This window comes from Phalacrocorax aristotelis, unplaced genomic scaffold, assembly GCF_949628215.1.
Source record: "Phalacrocorax aristotelis unplaced genomic scaffold, bGulAri2.1 scaffold_340, whole genome shotgun sequence".
NCBI classification, from domain to species: Eukaryota; Metazoa; Chordata; class Aves; order Suliformes; family Phalacrocoracidae; genus Phalacrocorax; species Phalacrocorax aristotelis.
Genome location: NW_027441170.1, coordinates 1 through 18,831, shown reverse-complemented (window position 1 = coordinate 18,831; position 18,831 = coordinate 1). Strand labels below are relative to the sequence as shown.

At 59.8% G+C, this 18,831-nt stretch overlaps 1 protein-coding gene across 1 annotated transcript; it reads right to left on the bottom strand.

The window, feature by feature from the left end:
- Nucleotides 1-3,516: 3,516 nt before the first annotated feature.
- On the bottom strand, nt 3,517-18,825 carry ZC3H4 (zinc finger CCCH-type containing 4). Its single transcript, XM_075080183.1, is given in 15 exon segments — nt 3,517-3,825; nt 3,828-5,126; nt 5,517-5,768; nt 5,944-6,308; nt 6,516-6,874; nt 7,002-7,106; nt 7,504-7,620; nt 7,810-7,923; nt 8,287-8,432; nt 8,548-8,644; nt 8,744-8,889; nt 10,029-10,251; nt 10,493-10,603; nt 11,128-11,347; nt 14,179-18,825. Coding segments are annotated over 15 exon segments (3,819 nt in total). The 5' UTR covers nt 14,289-18,825; the 3' UTR covers nt 3,517-3,670.
- Between the last annotated feature and the right edge of the window lie 6 nt (nt 18,826-18,831).

The following is an 18,831-nucleotide window of genomic DNA, read 5'->3' as shown; positions in this document are numbered from 1 at the left end:
TATTCACCCCCAAACCCCCCATTCACCCCAAAACCCCCCACATGCACCCCAAAATCCCCCTATTCACCCCCAAACCCCGCCCAGACACCCCAAAACCCCCCACATTCACCCCAAACCCCCACATTCACCCCCAAACCCCGCCATTCACCCACAAGCCCCCCACATTCACCCCAAAATCCCCACACACACCCCCCAAACCCCCATTCACCCCAAAACCCCCACATTCACCCCAAACCTGCCCCAGACACCCTCAAACCCCTCCATTCACCCCAAACCCCCTCATTCACCCCAAAACCCCACCCAGACACCCCAAAAGCCCCCCACATTCACCCCAAAAACCCCCACATTCACCCCCAAACCCCCCAGACACCCCCAAAAGCCCCCCACATTCACCCCAAAACCCCCACACACCCCCAAACCCCCCATTCACCCCCAAACCCCCCCAGACACCCCAAAAGCCCCCCAGACACCCCCAAACCCCCCAGACACCCCAAAAGCCCCCCCAAACCCCCCCAGACACCCCCAAAGCCCCCCCCAGACACCCCCAAACCGCCCCCAGACACCCCAAAAGCCCCCCCAGACACCCCCACCAGACACCCCAAAAGCCCCCCTCATTCACCCCCAAAGCCCCCCCCAGACACCCCAAAAGCCCCCCCGGCACCCCAACCCCCCCCCAGACACCCCAACCCCCCCCAGACACCCCAAAAGCCCCCCATTCACCCCAAACCCCCCAGACACCCCAAAAGCCCCCCATTCACCCCAAAAGCCCCCCCATTCACCCCAAACCCCCCCAGACACCCCAAAAGCCTCCCCATTCACCCCAAACCCCCCAGACATTCCAAAGCCCCCCCAGACACCCCCAACCCCCCCAGACACCCCAAAAGCCCCCCTCATTCACCCCCAAAGCCCCCCCAGACACCCCAAAAGCCCCCCCGGCACCCCAACCCCCCCCAGACACCCCAAAAGCCCCCCCATTCACCCCAAACCCCCCAGACATTCCAAAGCCCCCCCAGACACCCCAAAAGCCCCCCCCAGACACCCCCAAACCCCCCCAGACACCCCAAAAGCCCCCCCAGACACCCCCAACCCCCCCAGACACCCCAAAAGCCCCCCCCATTCACCCCCAAAGCTCCCCCAGACACCCCAAAAGCCCCCCCCGACACCCCCAAAGCCCCCCAGACACCCCCAACCCCCCCAGACACCCCAAACCGCCCCCAGACACCCCAAAAGCCCCCCCGACACCCCAAAAGCCCCCCCATTCACCCCCAAACCCCCCCAGACACCCCCAAAGCCCCCCAGACACCCCAAAACCCCCCAGACACCCCAACCCCCCCAGACACCCCAAAAGCCCCCCATTCACCCCAAACCCCCCCAGACACCCCAAAAGCCCCCCATTCACCCCAAAAGCCCCCCCATTCACCCCAAACCCCCCCAGACACCCCAACCCCCCCAGACACCCCAAAAGCCTCCCCATTCACCCCAAACCCCCCAGACATTCCAAAGCCCCCCCAGACACCCCCAACCCCCCCAGACACCCCAAAAGCCCCCCTCATTCACCCCCAAAGCCCCCCCAGACACCCCAAAAGCCCCCCCGGCACCCCAACCCCCCCCAGACACCCCAAAAGCCTCCCCATTCACCCCAAACCCCCCAGACATTCCAAAGCCCCCCCAGACACCCCAAAAGCCCCCCCCAGACACCCCCAAACCCCCCCAGACACCCCAAAAGCCCCCCCCGACACCCCCAAACCCCCCCGACACCCCAAAAGCCCCCCCATTCACCCCCAAACCCCCCAGACACCCCCAAACCGCCCCCAGACACCCCAAAACCCCCCAGACACCCCAAACCCCCCCAGACACCCCAAAAGCCCCCCCAGAGACCCCAAAACCCCCCAGACACCCCCAAACCCCCCCAGACACCCCCAAACCGCCCCCCCAGACACCCCCAAACCCCCCCAGACACCCCCAAACCGCCCCCCCAGACACCCCAAAACCCCCCAGACACCCCCAAACCCGGCACATCGAGACTCAACCGACAAGTAGGAGGAAAAAAACCCCCCTCCCAAAACCACAAGAAAAAGGGGCAAAAAACCCCCCAACCAACAACAAAAAAAAACCAACCCCCAACCCCCAGACACAAATTTTGGTGCAAAATCCAGCGATTTCCGCCAACGACCTCGACTCCCAAACAATTATTTACACATTTATTACAACGGCGCTTCTCCGAAACCTCCGGCAGGTGGGAAAAAAAAACCCCCGCCCGGCTTCGACAGCTGGTTTTTTTTTTTTGTGTGTTTTCAGTTTTTTTTTCTGTTAAATCCTTATAAAATAAAATAATAAATCATTTTACAAAAAGTCCCGTTTTTCTCCCCGTTCCGAGCGACCCCCTTCCCCCGCTCGAGACGCCGGGGGACAAATATTTTGGGGCCGGAGGGGGGGGTTTGAGCCAAACTCGGCGTGGATTTGAAGGAGCGATAGAAAAAAAACCAAGCGATTTATCGCTGACCAAAAGAAAAAGGCAATTTGGGGGGTGTGTGTGTGTTATTTTTGCACGGAAATGTGGGTTTTTTCCCCCAAAAACGGGGTGTTTTTTAGCTCCGCCCTTTGAATCGACAGTGATTTTTCCCTCCGATTTTCGATCCCGTCCCGCGTCGGAAGGACGAGTTTCTGTGATGGGAGAAAAAAAGGAAGGCGCCGAGAGGCTCCGAGCCTCTTTTTTTGGGGGAAAACCCCCCTTTTTGGGTCGCAAAACACGAGGAAATCCGAGATCAATTTAATTCCAAGAATATATTTTTTTTCGTTGTGGTGGTTGGTTTTTTTTTGGGGAGGGAAACTGAGATTTTGGGGGGGTTGTGAAATATCCCGGCGCCTTCTCGGGGGAGTCGCAGCCCCTCGGGTTTCTCGAAAATCACTGAGAAACGGCCCCAAAACTAGCGATTTTTAAGAAAAAAAGACCCAAAGAAATGAAAAGAAACCAGAAGCGGCCCCTCCCCCATCCCCCACGCCGATTTTCACGTCAGGGTCGGGGGAGGGGGGGGTTCCCGGGGGGGGGTGTCTGGGGTTTCCCCACCGTTACCCCCCTTCGCCCCCACGGAATTTTAGCGCCACGACGACAAAAACCCGGAATATTCTGATTTTTCGTTTCAATTTGGGGATGTTTTTTCTCACTAATTCCCGCGTAAAAATGACACCCCCCCCTTCCCCCCCCCCCTTCCCCCCCCGCGGGTGTTTTAAAGCAAGAAATTCAGAATCGCGGTAGTTTTTTCCTGGGAAAATATTTTTTTCCCAGGGAAAAATGAGGTTTGAAACGCGGTGATTTAAGGATTGGGGGGTGGGGGGTTTAATCCCCCTCGTGGGCTATTTTCATGGGGGGCGGTTTTTTTGGGCGGGGGGGGGGGAAAAAGGGCTAAAAGGCAAGAAAAGGGTGGTTGTTATCGCGACGGGAGGGTTTGATTCTTCTTTTAAAAGGCGGTTTGGGGAATTGTCTGGAGTTACAGCAGAAATCGGGGTTTATATACACGGAAAGCGAGCGCTAATGGAATTAAAATGAAAAGGAACACCCCCCCCCCCCAAAAAAAAACACCCCCCCCCCCAAAAAAAATAAATCCAATTACTGCCGGGGTTCGCTTTTTTTTTTTTTTGGTGGTTTTTCCTGCGTTTTTTAGGGGAAAAACTACTGGCAGAAGGGGGAGGCCGTCGGATCGAAGCCCTTGAAGACGTCCTTGAGGGAGGCGGCGTCCTGCGGCTCGCCGTCCCGCGCCGGGCTGGCCCCCGCGAAGGGGCTCCCCGGCCCCGCTTTGCCGCTGGGTTTGACCATCCCGTACACGGAGGGACGGGCAGGTTGTGCAACCCGGGCTGGGGGGATGTTTCCGGGCCGGGGGAGGGGGCGACGGCGGCACCGGCGGCCGCCGCTTTGGCGCGAGGCCGGTTGTAGCTGTTGTACCTGTCCGTAGCGGATTCGGCGCTCGCCTTCTCCGGTTCGGGTTGATCCAAAGCCGAGCGCCGGACGAAGAGGGGCTCCTTGGTTTTGCCGGCGGTTTTGGCGCAATCCGAGGGTTTGGAGGACGAGGCGCTCTCGGTCGGCGGCTCGGAAGCTTTGCCGCCCGAGCCCGGAGTCCTGGGATCGTAGAGGCTGATGGCGCTCAACACGCTGCTCTGCCCGCCGCCTTTGCTCCCGCCGCCGGCCGTCAGCAACCGGGGGTCGTAGGGAGCGATGGCCGGGGCGGCCTCGCCGCCCGACGCCGGATCGGTGGCTTTAGGGACGCGGGAAAGCCCCGTTTCGGCGGATTTTTGTAACCTGGGGTCGGCGGGGGCTTTTCGCACCCGGGGGTCGCTGGGCTTGTCGCTCTGGCCGGCCGCCGGGCCGCCGGCGGCGTTCACCGTCTTTAATATCCTCGAGAGGAGCTCGAAATCGGGGAGGCCGGCGCCCGGCGAGGAGCCGGCGTCCCCCGGCGCGCTTCCCCCCCTCTGCCGGGGATCCGAAAGACCCGCCTGGGCCCTGCTGAGCCGCGGATCGAGGGCGGGCATGGATTGAAGGGCCGCCGGGACGGGGATAAACTCCTGCTTTGGGAGCGGGAGCGGGATCAGATCCTCCGGGCTCCACAGGATCATCCGGGCGAAGTTGGGTTTGTGGAGGACGACGTCTTTCTTGATGTGGCTGAACTGCTGCAGCTGCGAGCGGGGATCCCGCAGGGAATGGCCCGGGAGAGGATCCAGGGGGACGTTGACCGGTTTATCCCGTAAAACCCTTTCGCCTTCCTCCTCGTCGGGGAGCGGGGCCGCTTTCTGGCCGCTGGAATGAGGAGCTTCTGGTTTGGGGGCGGAGGCGGGAACGTGCCGCGCGAGCCGGGGGTCGGTGGGTCCCGAGTCGCCGGGGAGGGCCGGGACGGAGAGGTCGGCGGCTCGGGAGAGCCGGGGGTCTCGTAGCCGTGGGTCGGCAGGCCGAGCGCTGCCCCCCGCCGGGGCTTTTTGCAGGCGAGGGTCGCTCACGCCGGAGGGAGGCCCCATTTCTCCGTGGGAGGGTTGGCCGTGGGCTCTGCCGGAGCTTTGCTGCCTCAGGGTCTTCAATATGGAGGTGACGCTGCTTCCGCCGTCGTCTTCGTCGCTGGAATACCAGTTACCGGTGTCGCCTGGGAGGGAGGAGAGGAGGCAGCAGCTGGTAAAAGGCAGCCAAAGGATGGGCGAGGGCCCCAGAACGCGTCGCCGACCCCACCCCCCCCACCCCCCAAACTCCCAGTCCCGGCCGCCCCCGCCTGAGGGCCTCGGCCTCCCCGGCCTCGCCTTCGCGCTGTGAATCGGCGGGGAGCCCAAAGCCCCTCGCCCTTCCTCTTCCTCCCGCCCGCAGCAACGCGCGCTCTCGCTCCCCTCGAGGCGCTCAGCACCCCTCGGCCCCGAACAACCCCCACCTCGACACCCCCAAGTCTCCCCGACGGCACCTTTGGGCGGGGAGAAACCGCCCCCCTCCCCCCTTCCCCCGCGCGCGGGGCTTTGACCGGAGAAGGTCGCGTTTCGCCGCTTGCCTTCCTCGTTTTCGCGGTCCTGCTTGCTGCTCTCGGCGAGCCTTCGCGCTCTCTCTTCTTCCTCTTGCTGCTTCTGCTGGATTCTCAGGTAAAGGGCTCGTTGCGCCGACGGCATGAAGTCGGGGACGGCGCCCGGCGCTTTCGCCAAGCCGGGCGCGCCCCCTTCGCACAGAGCATCGTGATCCAAGGACGGGTCGGGGAAGAGGTGCTCCCCCGGAGGTCCTTCCATCTCCTCGTAACCGCCGTAGTCTTCTGGGGAGGAAAAACCGTCACGCGTTAAAGAGAAAAAAACTCAAAAGCGGTGAAAAATAAACCCGTGGGGTTGGTTGTTTTGAACGCCCGGGGCTGGGCCGGGGCATCCCGGGAACAACCCGTCCCCGCGGCGGCGCATGCGGCCGAGGGGCGCCGGCGGATCCGCGGGACCTACCCGGGTCTCCCATCATGCCATGATCCATCTCCAAACCTTCTTGCTGCTGGTAAAAATTATCGTAGAAACCGGGAGCCGATGGGACGGGCGGCATCATGCCGGAATGGGGGGAATCGTCCGGTCCGTAGGGCATCATGGGGGGTCCGGGACCCATGGGAGGGCCCGGATTCATTCCCGGCCCCATTGGCATGTCCGGGTGCATGTCCGGGTGCATGTCGGGGTGCATGTCGGGGTGCATGTCCGGGTGCATGTCCGGGTGCATGTCGGGGTGCATGTCTGGGTGCATGTCCGGGTGCATGGGTCCGGGCATTGGTCCTGGGGGTCCTCCGGGCCCGGGGAACCTGGGGGGAGGCGGACCTGGGTGCCTGAAAAAGGGAGACAGGGGAGGGGGAAAGAAAGAAAAGGCGCTTTCAGGTGCATTTTCGGCGGCGGGAGGGAGAGCGCCGGGGCTCTCCGAGCAGCCAGCACCGGCGCCGGACCCAAAAATGGGGAGAAACCCCTTTTCCAGGCGTTTCGGCGCGAAGCCGCGCCCCCCCGCGCCCCTCTCTCCCCGCTGCGTGGAGACACCCCACCTCACGCCCAGCTTCTCGGCCAGCTGCCCCGTCGGTCGCACGACGATCTCGAAGAGCGACGGGATCTTCTTGTACATGTCCTGCTGTTGCTGGAGCTGCTGCGGCGAGAGGGGTTCGTGCAGCGGGGGAGGCATCTGCGGCCCCGGCGGAGGAAGCGGCGGCGGCGGCGGCGGAGGAGGGCCGCCGGGCATCAGCCTCCCGTTGGGAGACGTCGGAGCCGGCGGCCCGGGAGGGCGAGGGGGGGTGGGTAACAAGCCCACCCCTGGGGGCGGTTTGGGAAGAGGGTTGATGCCCTGTTTTTTTAGCTCTTCGACTTCTTTCTCATCCTCCGCCCCGGCTTCCGCGTCGTCCGCCAGCATCTGAGACGACGAAGGGAGGTAAGGACAGATCCGCGGAGCTGCCAGGAAAAGCCCTTCCTTCCCACCCGCGGGATCCACGGGTGGAAAACAGGAGGGCGACCCTGCCTTCGCCCCCCGCCCTCCGTACCTTGTCGAGGAGCTCCCGCGTCTCCTCTGTGAGCGGGTCGTGGGAGAACATGCAGTCGTCCCCGTTGATGCAGTTGCCCGTGGTGTGGAACAGCTTGCAGGGGAAGTCCCGTAAGCGTTAATTAAGGAAAATAAACCCCACCGGGGAGCGAAATCCCACGGCCGCTGAGGCTTTTCGCTTCGAAACGCGGCGCTCGGCGCATCGGGCTCTCGCCGACGCCGAACCACCGTCGCCGGCAGCTCCTTTCTGCCGCGTTCTCTCAGCGCCAGGGCCACAAACCTCCTTTTTTTTTTTCTTAAGAAAAGGTGAGGGGAAGGCTAAAAAACAAAAAAAGAAGGAACCGGGAGGGCTGTCGGCGGCCGCCGTCGCCCAGCCCGTCAGCGGCGGGTGTGTAACCCAGGAACGGGCTTCCCCCCCCCACTTTCGTCCCCCCACGCGCATCTCTGCGGGGTAAATGAGACCGATTTAAGGCCGGCTTAAGGAAACGGGTGAAAACCGAAAGGATATCGTGCATGTAAGGGCAGTTTTCAGCCCTGGCGCAGTAGCCGGTGATGTAGAACTTGCACAGTTCCCGTTTCTTTGGTAGCTCGATGTCGTGACTGAAATTGCAGTGGTCGCCCTGTTCAGAAACACGGCGCCGGGGCATTAACGCCAATGCCTGTCGCAGCGGCCCGGAGTGGGCCGAGGCCGGGCAGGGAGACGCTCGCAGGGCGCGAATCCCTCCCCAAAATCGGGTAAAACCTGGTCCCGGTGGCTCCGAGCGCGTACGAGGGGAGCCACGGATACATTCGTTGGGTTATTCCCTTACCCAGGTACATCTGCCTTCCACAAAGTATTTGCAGATCACTTTCCCTTTCTTATCCGACTGCTGGTGGGGCTTGTCGTGGTCGTTCCGCCGGTAATTCCCACCGCCCCCTCCGTCCTGTCGGCAACACGGCCAAGAAAAGGTGAGAGGCGCAAGCGACGGGTCGCACGGGAGGAGTTAAAGCTTCCTACGCGACCGGCTCCGAGCGGGAACGACACGGGAGGTTTGGGGTGAACAAAGGGAAGGGGTTGGGGGAAGACGAGGGCGCTGAGCCTTGCGGGCTCCGGAGCATGGCCGGGAAGGGAAAACATCCACCCCCTCCGGAGACGGGAGGATTTTTGCGGGGGGGGGGGACTGGGGAAGATGGGTTCAGGTTTTTCCCTCCTGCGAAGGCTTTTTTGAGGCCTGATGGGGTTTACGGAGGGGGTTTAGGGGGGCATCCGGACTCAGCGAGCCGCCAGCGAGCGAAGAGCTACTCACTCCCATGTCGTCATCGTAGTAATCGTCGTCTTCATTCATTCCCCCGCCTTTCCCCATTCCGCTCCTGCTCCCGCCTCTGCCTCGGCCCCTGCCCATTCCTTTATTTCCTCGTCCTCTGGGGCCGCGACCCCGTCCTCGATTTAAACCTGAAACGGGACCCCCAATCCCCCCCCGCCTCGTCTCTCGCTTCGCTCCTCCCGTAACCGGCGGGCGGGAGGAGAAGGCAGGGCCCGCCGCAGCCCGCCCGCCCGCCCCGCTCACCCCGGCCGCGGCTCTCTTTGCTCCTGCGGTACTGGCTCAGCTCCTTGGAGTAGTCGTCGTAGTCGTCGTCGCCGACGGGCTCCTCGTTGTCGCAGTACTGCGGAAACGAGAGGGATGACGCGCCTCTCCCACCCCCCACCCCAACTCGAACGCGGTCCCAAAGAAACCGCCCACGGCTCCGCCGCCCGCCGCTTACATCCATCTCTTCGTCGTACATCTCCTCCTCTTCCTCGGGGTGGTCGCCTCGGCCTCGGCCGCGGTTCCCCCGGCCCATGCCTCGGCCTCCTCTCATGCCGCCTCTGCCGCCGCGCCCGCGGTACCCTCGGCCCCGGCCCCGGCCACCTGGCGGAACAAAGCGGCGGGGTCGCCTCCGAGCCGCCTTTCGCCCCTCGGGGACGTTCAAAGCAGCACAACGACCCTCCCGGCGAGGGAAAACAAAGCATAACCTGTCGCTTCGGGGTTACCAGCGCCCTAAAAACCGGTTTTTAACCGAATCGTTTTTTAATACGCCACAAAACAGGGTTTTAAGGAGCTGAATTTTTAACCTTTTTCCTTATAAAAACCCCAATTCCGTGCGACGGCGTCGGGCCGGTAACGCAAAGCTGCGTGCGCCAGGCGCGGTGACACCAGGCTCGTCACGCCACCAGTCGACTTCACTTCCCTTTCTAATAAAGGTTTTGCTTTATTTTATCCCTTTTTGGTCACTCGCATCCTTCTGAAATGACCCACGCTGGCGAGAACGTTCATTTCACGGAATCCCAGCGTGGGGAGGGGGTTGGGAGGGACCCCCGGAGCTCCCCCCGCTGGAGCGGGGACACCCAGAGCGGGGGGCGCAGGGCCAGGCGGGCTGTGAATGGCCCCAGGGGAGGGACCCCCCACCCTCTCCGGGCACCCTGTGCCGCCCCTCCGGCACCCGCCCAGGGAAGGGCTTCCTCACCTTGAGGCGGAATTTCTTGAACCGGGGGGGCCCAAACTGGCCGCAGCCCCCCCGGGCGTGGCCTCAGCGGGGCCGAGCGGAGCGGAAGGATGCCCCCCCCCCTCGCCCGGCTGCCCGCCCTCCTCCTGACGCCCCCCAGGATATCGCCCTTCTCGGCCCCCAGGGCCCGGTGCCGGCTCCGGGTCACCCCACTGCCCCCCCCAGCACCCCCAGGTGAGGCTGCCTGGCCTGGAGCTCCCCAGGTCCTCCTCCTCGCCCCTTTTTGAAGTGACGCTGGCTGCCCCCCAGCCCTCGGGCACCTCTCCTGTCCCCTGCGTCCTCGCAGTGATGGAGAGGGGCTCGGCAGCAGCATCCCCCTGCACCCGCCGGAGCATCCCACGGTGGTAACGGTGGCGAGGGGGTTTAGGTCGCGGCGGCCGGGCCGCTCGCCTTCAGTGAGCTTCCTGCGTGCGCCGGGTATTATTCAGCCGGTTTTGGGGCCGCAGAGGCGCGAAACGAGCTAAACGTGAGCCAGAGAGGGAAAATAAGGACCATTTCGGCGTACCTCGGCCCCGGTGAGAGCCCTCCTTCGCTCGCCGGTACTGATTCAGCTCTTTCGCAAAGTCATCGTAATCCTCCTTCCCCAGGTCTTCGTCCTCTTCCCCCTCGTACTGGCCGTACTCCTCGTTCTCGTAGTCCTCGTACATGCCGTAACTCTTGCTCTCCAGTTTGGAGTAGCTCTTCTTCTGCATGGGAGCGCCGTGAGAGGACGGGTACTGCTGGTGGGACTTTGGGAAGGGCAGAGAGGTTAGCGAGGAAGGAAAGGGACATTATCAAGCCTAATTTAATTCAAAAAAAAAAAATTTAAATGAAAAACCATATTTAAAACCCCACCGGAATAACAGCTGGGGGAAAATTAAGAGAGGCTAAAGGAGCAGAGCCAAAGCGCGCGGCCTGAGGACGGAGCTCGAACCCGGCAGCGGCTCGGAAGCGGGGGGAGCAGCTCCCCCTTTGCCGCCCGGTACTTACGGAGGAGTAAGGGGGGCTGTATTCCCTGTACTTTCTGTGCCCCTTCTCGGCGGGGCTGAAGTCGGAGTCCTCGCTGTAATCGGAGAAGTCATCGCTGGAAGAAGCGTGGCGCTGCGGGGAGAAGAGGCGGCGTCTTTTTACGGCGTTACTTTTATCACCCGGCGGGCGCCTCCGGCCTTTCCCTCCGGCCAAGCCTCCCTCGGCCTTTTGTTTTTGTGGAGGAAACTCAGGTTTTTAACGAAACCTTCACGCGATTTATACGCCAGAAGCCTGTCAGCGGGTCGTCTAACGGGGACAAAGAGGATACGCCTCGGAGTTTAAGCAACAATTTTGCCAATACGGCAGCCCTTTGAGGAAAACACCGGGCTCCGAAGTACGTCCTGAGCTCGAAATTACCCAAGTCATTCCTGATCTTGGAAAAAAAAAAAACCGGCGACGTTTTCCGCTCGCGAGCCCGCGGAGGACAAGGCGTTAAGAGGCTGAACCCCGTGAAATCCCACCTCGCAGCTGGCGTTAGGGGAAGAGCCTCAAACCTCCCCCCCCAGAAGAACGTTAGAGGAGGAATTCTCCGGAGACGCCTGCTGCCGGAGGAAGGCAGGCCGGAGCCGGCGCCCCGGGAGGCAAACGCTGCTCACCTTGTGTTTGGATTTCCTTTTCTTCTTGGATCTCCTCTTCTCCTTCTCTCTCTCTTTCCGACGCTTGCGCTTCATCCGTCGATGGGCCTTCTCGTCATCTGAATCGCTGTGATGCTTCTCCCCTTTCTCCTTCCGGCCCCTCTCCTGAGATTCGGAGGGATCCTGCGCCTCCTCCCCTCCATCGTCCTCCAGCTCCCCTTCTTCCAACTCTCCATCCTCCCTGTAAAGCGACGTTTCATTCCCGTCACTCAAAAAATAGAATAATAAAACCTGCTTACGCCGCTCCCCGGCCGGGCGCGCGGCTCCCGAGCTCCTAACGACGGCGGTTTTAAATACGGGACCCCAAACACCGACTCTGCTTGCCCCTGCCCCCCGAACCTGCTCGAGCTCCCGCCCAGCCCGGGGTTAACCGCGGCACGGAAGCGCCCGGCGGCCGACGCACCGAAGGCGCGACGTCACGGCGCCCGACCTCCGGGAGCGCCCCAGGGCTCGGTGAAGGGAAACGGGCGCTGGAGTTCAAGGTTGGGTCAAGGTTCTAGCTCTGAGAGCTAGAAATCGGGGTTTCGGTAAAACCCTTGCTCCTCTAGAACCACGGAATCACGGGACGGTTAAGGTTGGAGAAGACCCTTAAGGCCATCGGGTCCGACCGCCAGCCTATCGCTGCCACGGCCACCACCGAACCACAGCCTCAAGCACCGCGTCTGCCCTTCTTTTAGATACCTCCAGGGGTGGCGACTCCCCCGCCTCCCTGGGCAGCCTCTGCCAGCGCTTGACAGCCCTTTTGGTGAAGAAATAGTCCCCAACAGCCAACCTAAACCTCCCCAACCCAACCGGAGGCCGTTTCCTCTCCAATCGCTTGTTCCTTGGGAGCAGAGACCGACCCCCCCCTCACTCCAGCCCCTCTCAGGCAGCTGCAGAGAGCGAGAAGGGCTCCCCTCAGCCCCCTCTTCTCCAGGCTAAACCCCCCCAGCCCCCTCAGCCGCCCCCCAGCACACTTGTGCCCCAGACCCTGCCCCAGCCCCGCTGCCCTTCTCTGGACACGCTCCGGCCCCTCAAGGTCCTGCGTGACCCGAGGGGCGCGCAGACAAGAGTACGTAAACACCGCCCGGGTTTGCCGAACCTAGCGAGGCGCGCCCCGTCGTCCCGTGCTCCCGCCTGCGCCGGGCCGAGGTGGTGTCGCAAAACCCCGAGGGTTCCCCGAGCCCCGCTCAACTAAATTCGATCAAAAACTCCTCGGATACGGGTTACGGGGAGCCCTTCGCGACCTCGTCGAGGGATTAAACGCGCGACGCGGCACGAGCCCAAGCGGCTCCCTGGTGTTTTGCTTCCCTCCCACAGCGTGATTTGGAGGGAGAGCGGGGTCTCCTCCTCCCTTCTCACTCGAGGTACGCTGTAATTAAAAACAAGTTGATATACGTCCTGCTCGGTCACTATTTTGGCTGATCTTCCAGACATACCCCTCCGGTTGGGGTTTTTTTTTGGGGGGACCGTGGGAAAACGGGCTCTTTCAGCCCCTATAAAGTCGTTTCTTCAGCGTGACGATGGGAAGAAGGAGCCGCCACCGCTCTCAGGGAGGCGGGGAAGCTACAACGGGGTTTGGGAGCCGCGTGCGGAAAAGGCTCCGCCGCGTGAATGGGTGGGGCCGGCCATAGCCTCGTTTTACATTGAAAAAAACACCCCAGAAAATCAAGAAAAATTCAATTATTTCCCCCAAACGCATTAAAAGAGCTACAAAACCCAGCGTTAAGAACCCCCCGGAAGCGTCGCGGGGAGGTTTCGGCGTCGCGGGGAGCCAGCGCCCGCTCCGACCCCGACGCAGAGCTCCCCTCTCGTTTCCCTTCGCGACAGAGGAGCACCAAAAAATCACGCTCGCTTCGGGATGACTCGGGAGCCTCTTAAGGCTGACGATTAATTGCGGGGTCGTCCGCGGGAACGAGTCCCGACGGCGTCTTTTAGGCGTTTGTGCCGGGCCTGATGGGTCTCGGGGCGAGAGCTGAGGCTCAGGCTCCGCGCGGAGCCGAGCAGAGGCAAAACCAGAAGGAAAACAAGCTTATGGAAGGGAATTTAAATACCCGGGTATTTAAATACTGGACTAAAAGACCTGGCAAAGCCTCTCTCCTTTCTCTAGAGGGACAGGCTCATCGATAAATGGATTTCTAACTGGGAATGCCACCGGCTCGCTGGGTGCCGAGCGAAACACCACCACGGCTCAGCCCAGGCTGGTAGGAACGAGGAGGTGCTGCCCAAAAAATGCCCTCAAACCATCCGTTTTGGCCCCCAAAAAAAACCCCCCACCCAGGATTTGTTGAAATCGGCGTCGTTCCCCCTCGCCCCGAAGCCGGCTGGGGGTGGCGATCGCTCCCCGCCGTGCCCGGGGGAGGGGTAATTACCCTTCCTTTTGGGTAACGCAGCCCTTTTCACCCCGCCTCGAGTTGCTCCGCTACGATCTCACGGTTTAGAGGAAATCTACAGCTCCGGAGCCGCCGCCCGAGCGACAACCGCGCCAGGGAACCGGCCGCGGCGACGGGCACGAAGAGCGCAGAGGCTCCCGAGAAACAAGAATCCGAATTTTTGCGGCCGGGTTCTTTGAAAAACGCCGAGGGCCGGGACGAAGCCGAGCTGTTTCGCAGCGGAATAGCAACTATTCCACCACCCCGCGCCTCCCGAAGGAGGGAAGGCGGAGAAATCGGGTTCACGCAGACGCCTCGATACCAAACTACACCTCGAGACGGGCGATATCGTCTCCCGCCCCTTTTCAACTGCTGGATTTGGGGAGATTTGGGACAGAAAGGACCCCCCGAGCTCCCCCGAGGGTCCTGGGGCTTATTTAGAAGCGCTCCGGGGAGTTTCAGGCGAGCACGAGCGAAGCCTCGCGCTGTTTTAAGATAAACACGACGGAACGGAGACACTCGGAATACGGCAAGGGGCGAGGGCGTCCGGAAAGCAACCGAGCGGCTTCTCCGGCTGGATGGGGAGGGGGGCGGGGGGGAAAAAAAGGCCGAAATTAAAAGGAATTAAAGCAACGTGGTGCGTTTTCGGGGGCCGGCTCACCGTGGAGAGTCGCTGCGGGTACGCGGCGGAGAAGCCATGTCTGTTAAGAAACTATCGTTTTCGCAGCAAACACCGATCGGGGGAAAATTCTTCCCTGAATCCTCGCTCATCCCGGGCTTTCCTATCGCTCCTGCCCGCCTGATCTACAGGGGATGGTCGCCGGCGCAGCGCGCATCCTCACGGGAAGGAGCCACGGCGGGTGCCGCGAGGCGTTTTGCGACGTCAGCGCCACGGCAGTGACGTCACGCGGTGGCGACGCCGCCTGGAGAAAATAAAAACAAGAAAAAAAAAGAACAAAAAAAGCCTTTTCCCATCGTCGTCCCGCCCCGCCGAGAGCGCGTCGCGACGGGGGACCAAAAGCGGGGGCGGCGGCGGCGTGAGGGAATGGAGCCGGGTGGTTTTGGGCTCTTTCGGCCGCTGAGGAGCAAGGCAAGAATTAAAGCATCGTCTTAAAGGGAATGACGTCGCTGAGGCTCCGGTAACTGTGGGAACGAGCGGCCTAGACGGCGGATTTGCTCGGTGTCACGCCCTCCTCGCCCGGGTAAAGACGTTATTGCTCCTCGCTCGATGCACCTGGAAGAAAACCCGGTGAAAACGAGCCTCTCAGCTCCCATCCTCCCCCAAAACCAACTGGTTCTTACTGGTTTTAAGGGACAAAAAAGCACTTCGCACGCCCTCACCAGCTCTATATCCGTAGGTGCGGCGGCCGCGCACCTCGGAGCAGCTTCTGTACAATAACACTCTTTAAAAAACCCCAATTTAAGCGCCGACCTGCCGGAGGAAACCTTCCTCTCCGCGGCTTTGCACAAGAGGCGCAGCTGACCGTGAAATCGGCCGCCCGGGATCTGGCCACGCCGGGAGCGGGGAGGGGGATCGCGTCTAAAGGTAGAACTGGGTTTAACTTGGGGGAACGCCGAGCACGGCGAGGGGGGAGGTGGAAACGCTTGGTCTCTCCCCGAGCGACGCAGAGGGGAAGGGGTTGAAACTAAAGCGCAACCGCTCTGGGGGCCATGGTTTAATCTCACGATTAGCGAAGGTTCGCTTCTCGTCTGACGTGACTCGAAGGAAAACGCGTGACGGGGATTTAAGCTGCGCAGGCACGTGCGCAGCGTTGCGATCAACACCACCTGCCTCGAGCTGAGCCGCCAGGAGCTGGTTTTAAAGTCGGGTTTTAACGATCGGATGGATTTGAAGGCATACTCCGTGCGGCGGGGGGCGGGGGGGGGATTAGCAGGTGGCAAATTAACATCGTAAACTCAATAAAACGGAGTGAAAAACGACAATTAACTATAAACCAACCGGCCGAGCTCGAGCGGGGAGGGCGGGTTTTGCTCCACAACCCATTTCAGAGCAGGAGTTAAAGCCAGACCCCTCCGCAGCGACAGCGCGGAGCTTTGAGCCGAATTGGGCTCTTTTTAGGACCGTCACGTGTTTTTTTTTCTCCTCTCGTTCTCTGCATTTTAAGGGTTTCTAGCGAAAGCACAAGGCCGGGCTTTGCAAAGCGAGGGCCGCGTCCAGCTTAGAGGTCATTCGTCAGGCGTTTAACAGAAATCTGCTGCCTCGCCGACAACTCGCTCGGGGGAAACGTATCCCACCCCAGCGTCACACCTGCGCCGCGCCGGAGCCAGCCGCTCCCGCTCTCTCACCAAAACCCGGATTATCCCAGAATAAGCCCAAAGAAACCCCGCTCTCCTCTGGGCCGCCGCCGCCCGTTTGATTCCGAGTGGAAACCAAGGGGAAAGGCATCAATCAAGAAATAAAAGCAGCGGCGCTTTGAAGGCAGCGGGGCCGCGCCGCCTCCTTCCAACCGTGCGGACCAGGGCAGAAGTCATTAAAATTTATCAGTTTTTGGTATCTTCTGTTATCGGTGGGGTTTGGGGTTTTTTTTGTCATTACGGGCCCAGGGATGTCGGATCGATTTCTAGGCTTGGGGAGAGACCCCTTTCGCCCATGCCTGGCCGTAATCGGGGCAAACCCTCCTCCTGACGAACCCCAAAACGCGCGTTTTTAAGCGACGTTTACGCTAAGGGAAACTTTCGAGGGCGATTTGGTCGCAACTCGGAGGATTTCTCGACTCGGCCGCTAATTCTGACCGTCCTCTCTGCTCCCAGGTTAGCTCCTTCCCTTCAGTGAAATCCTAACGCCGAGCGCCGCCACAGCAACGGGACGCGTCCCAGGCCCTGGGAAAAAAAATAAAGCCACTGGGGTCTAGGATTTGCTTTAGCCTTTTCTTTAAGCCGGCACAACAAAGCCTCGCTCGACCCAAGGAGCCGAACAATTACGCCCTGAGAAAAAAAAAAACCAACAGAAAAACCTTGTCCTTGTGGGGGAAGAAAAAAAAAACACTCCCGGCGGGTGCTCGGCTTCGGTATCGGGAGTCGCTCCGGTTTTCCAGGGAGCTACTGGCCACGTTAGACGGTTAAAAAAGGTCATGGCTCAGAAATGGCGAGCGCTAGGAGGGGGTTAAACCCGATTAAAAACGGGTCAGGGGACGCAAGGCAAAGGGAAAAGCCCCAAACAAGAGGTTTGACTCTTACTGCTAATATTTCACCGCAGAGAGAGGGATGCCAAAAAACCCCACTCGCTTTACGGAACCGGTCAACAACAACTGAAAACTCAGCAGCACAACCCCGAAAACTCCCGATGTTCCAACAACTCCTGCTTCTTCCATCCCTCGAAAGGGAGAAAAACGAACCTCACGTTTGCCGGCACCTTATTCTCTCTCTTTGCCACGACATCGGCCCTTTCCGACTCCTCGTGGTACGGATGAAGAAGGAAAAGGCTTGCACCGCCGGCAGCGGACAGTCAAAAAACCGGCTCGGGTTTTGCCGGGATCGAGAGTGGAGGTAAAAAGCTTAACGTGCATTTAGGAAAATAACAGAACAAAGTTACTCAGCGAATATATTGGGGGGGGGGGAGTTCTATGCTACGAGGCCCCACTCGGGAATAAAAACACTTAGGTCAGACCAAGTTTTCAAGCTCTGACGGCGGAGTTTTGGTCTAAAGAAGGGGGGAAAAAAATAACCCCCGGCTTTAGGATTCCGCGGTGAAGACGAGCCGCAGAAGGCGCAAGGCCCGTGAGGGTCCCGCCGTGAACGTTTAAAACCAGCGATAAAAAGGCGTAAAAGACACCACCGGACCCTGCTTGTTGTGAAAAGCCCTTTCCGGAACGCGATGATACCCCGAAAAGAACTTGCTATCACAAGCGCTTGCGTTATTTTACCGTTTAAGCAGATTTATACACCCTTTTTCTTTCTTTTTAGGGACTAAAGACAAGAGGGAAGGAAACCGCCGCCATTTCGCACGACTGTATCGATGTGCTTAGAGGGAACTGGGTCGGCTTTTGGTTTTTCACCTGAGATTCATGTAAACTGGATGATAAAAGGGTGGTGGGGGGGGAAAGTGTGTGGTTTTGGTCTCCAGGAAAAACTAACCCAAGCCGTTCAATTAAATCGGACGGGGAGGGGGAGCGACACCCGACACTGTGCGTGGTGCTCTTCGACCCTGAACCGTGTGGGAGCGTGAGGAAGACACCGGAGCTTTTTCATCACGCACCTGATCGACAAAAGGAAGAGAAGGGGGGGGGGAAAAAGGGGGGGGGGGGAACCACCCCAAATCGGGGGCGCAAACGAGATCTGGTACAAACCGGGTGCTTGCACTGTACGTCGCTACTTCCATTTCTAATTATCCGACGCGAGGCCGTACACGGGGAGGGGGGAAAATGTGTGATGACGTTTGGGAGACGGTGCTTTTTTTGCCACCTTTTTTTTTTTTTTTTTTTCTCCTCTTTTTGACACATTTCGGAGTTGTTTAACAAAACTTTTTAACATGGTTTTTTTTTTTTTTCCGCTTTACGCTCAACGTAATGGAATGAGGATGGAGTTCGCAAAGCGACGGAGCCACATCCTAACGTCTAGATGGCATCAAGGGGCAGAGTGGTCTGAGTTTTACCGAGGCATTTCACCTGAAACGTCACAACAGGCATATTCGGGAGTAAACTGTGTGCTTTTGTGACTTTTTTTTTTTTTTTGTCTTTTGCTCTTTTTTTTTTTTGTCTTTTAAACACATCGGCGGGGCGCGCAACTCTATCGGTCATTACAAAGCGGGGAGGAATTCTGCTTGGTTTGGACACACACGGTTATCAACTCACTGCTTACACGCAACCGACCCCGCAGCCGATCTCAGGGCTTATTTGGTGGCGGGGAGGCAGGGGAAAGGGAGAGGGGGAAGGCAGGAAAAGGCATCATTTAATTTTTCAATAAAAGAGCTTACTTACCAACCCAACCCCGCATCACATGGAAAACAAACCTCCTCAGAGACAAAGTCATGCTAATGCATACAAGCAGCTCTCTGCACTGCACACCTGCCCTCCAGGGGAGCGGGGAGGCAGCAAACCTCCCTCTTTCCTCTTTTTTTTTTTTAACAGAAATACATGCTTAAGCTGTTTATTTTTGCCGACACTTTCTGCCTATCTGGTTTCAACTACGAAAAAAAAAGTGCTAATCAAGGAGACGGCCATAGTTATGTTGGGGAGGGGGAAGAAGGTGCTTTACATACATCTCACAGGAAAGAAGGGGTTCCTGGTGGGGGGGGGGAATATATATATATATTTAAACTTTTTAATACCTGGTAGCACTGGAAGTGAGCCTTTCT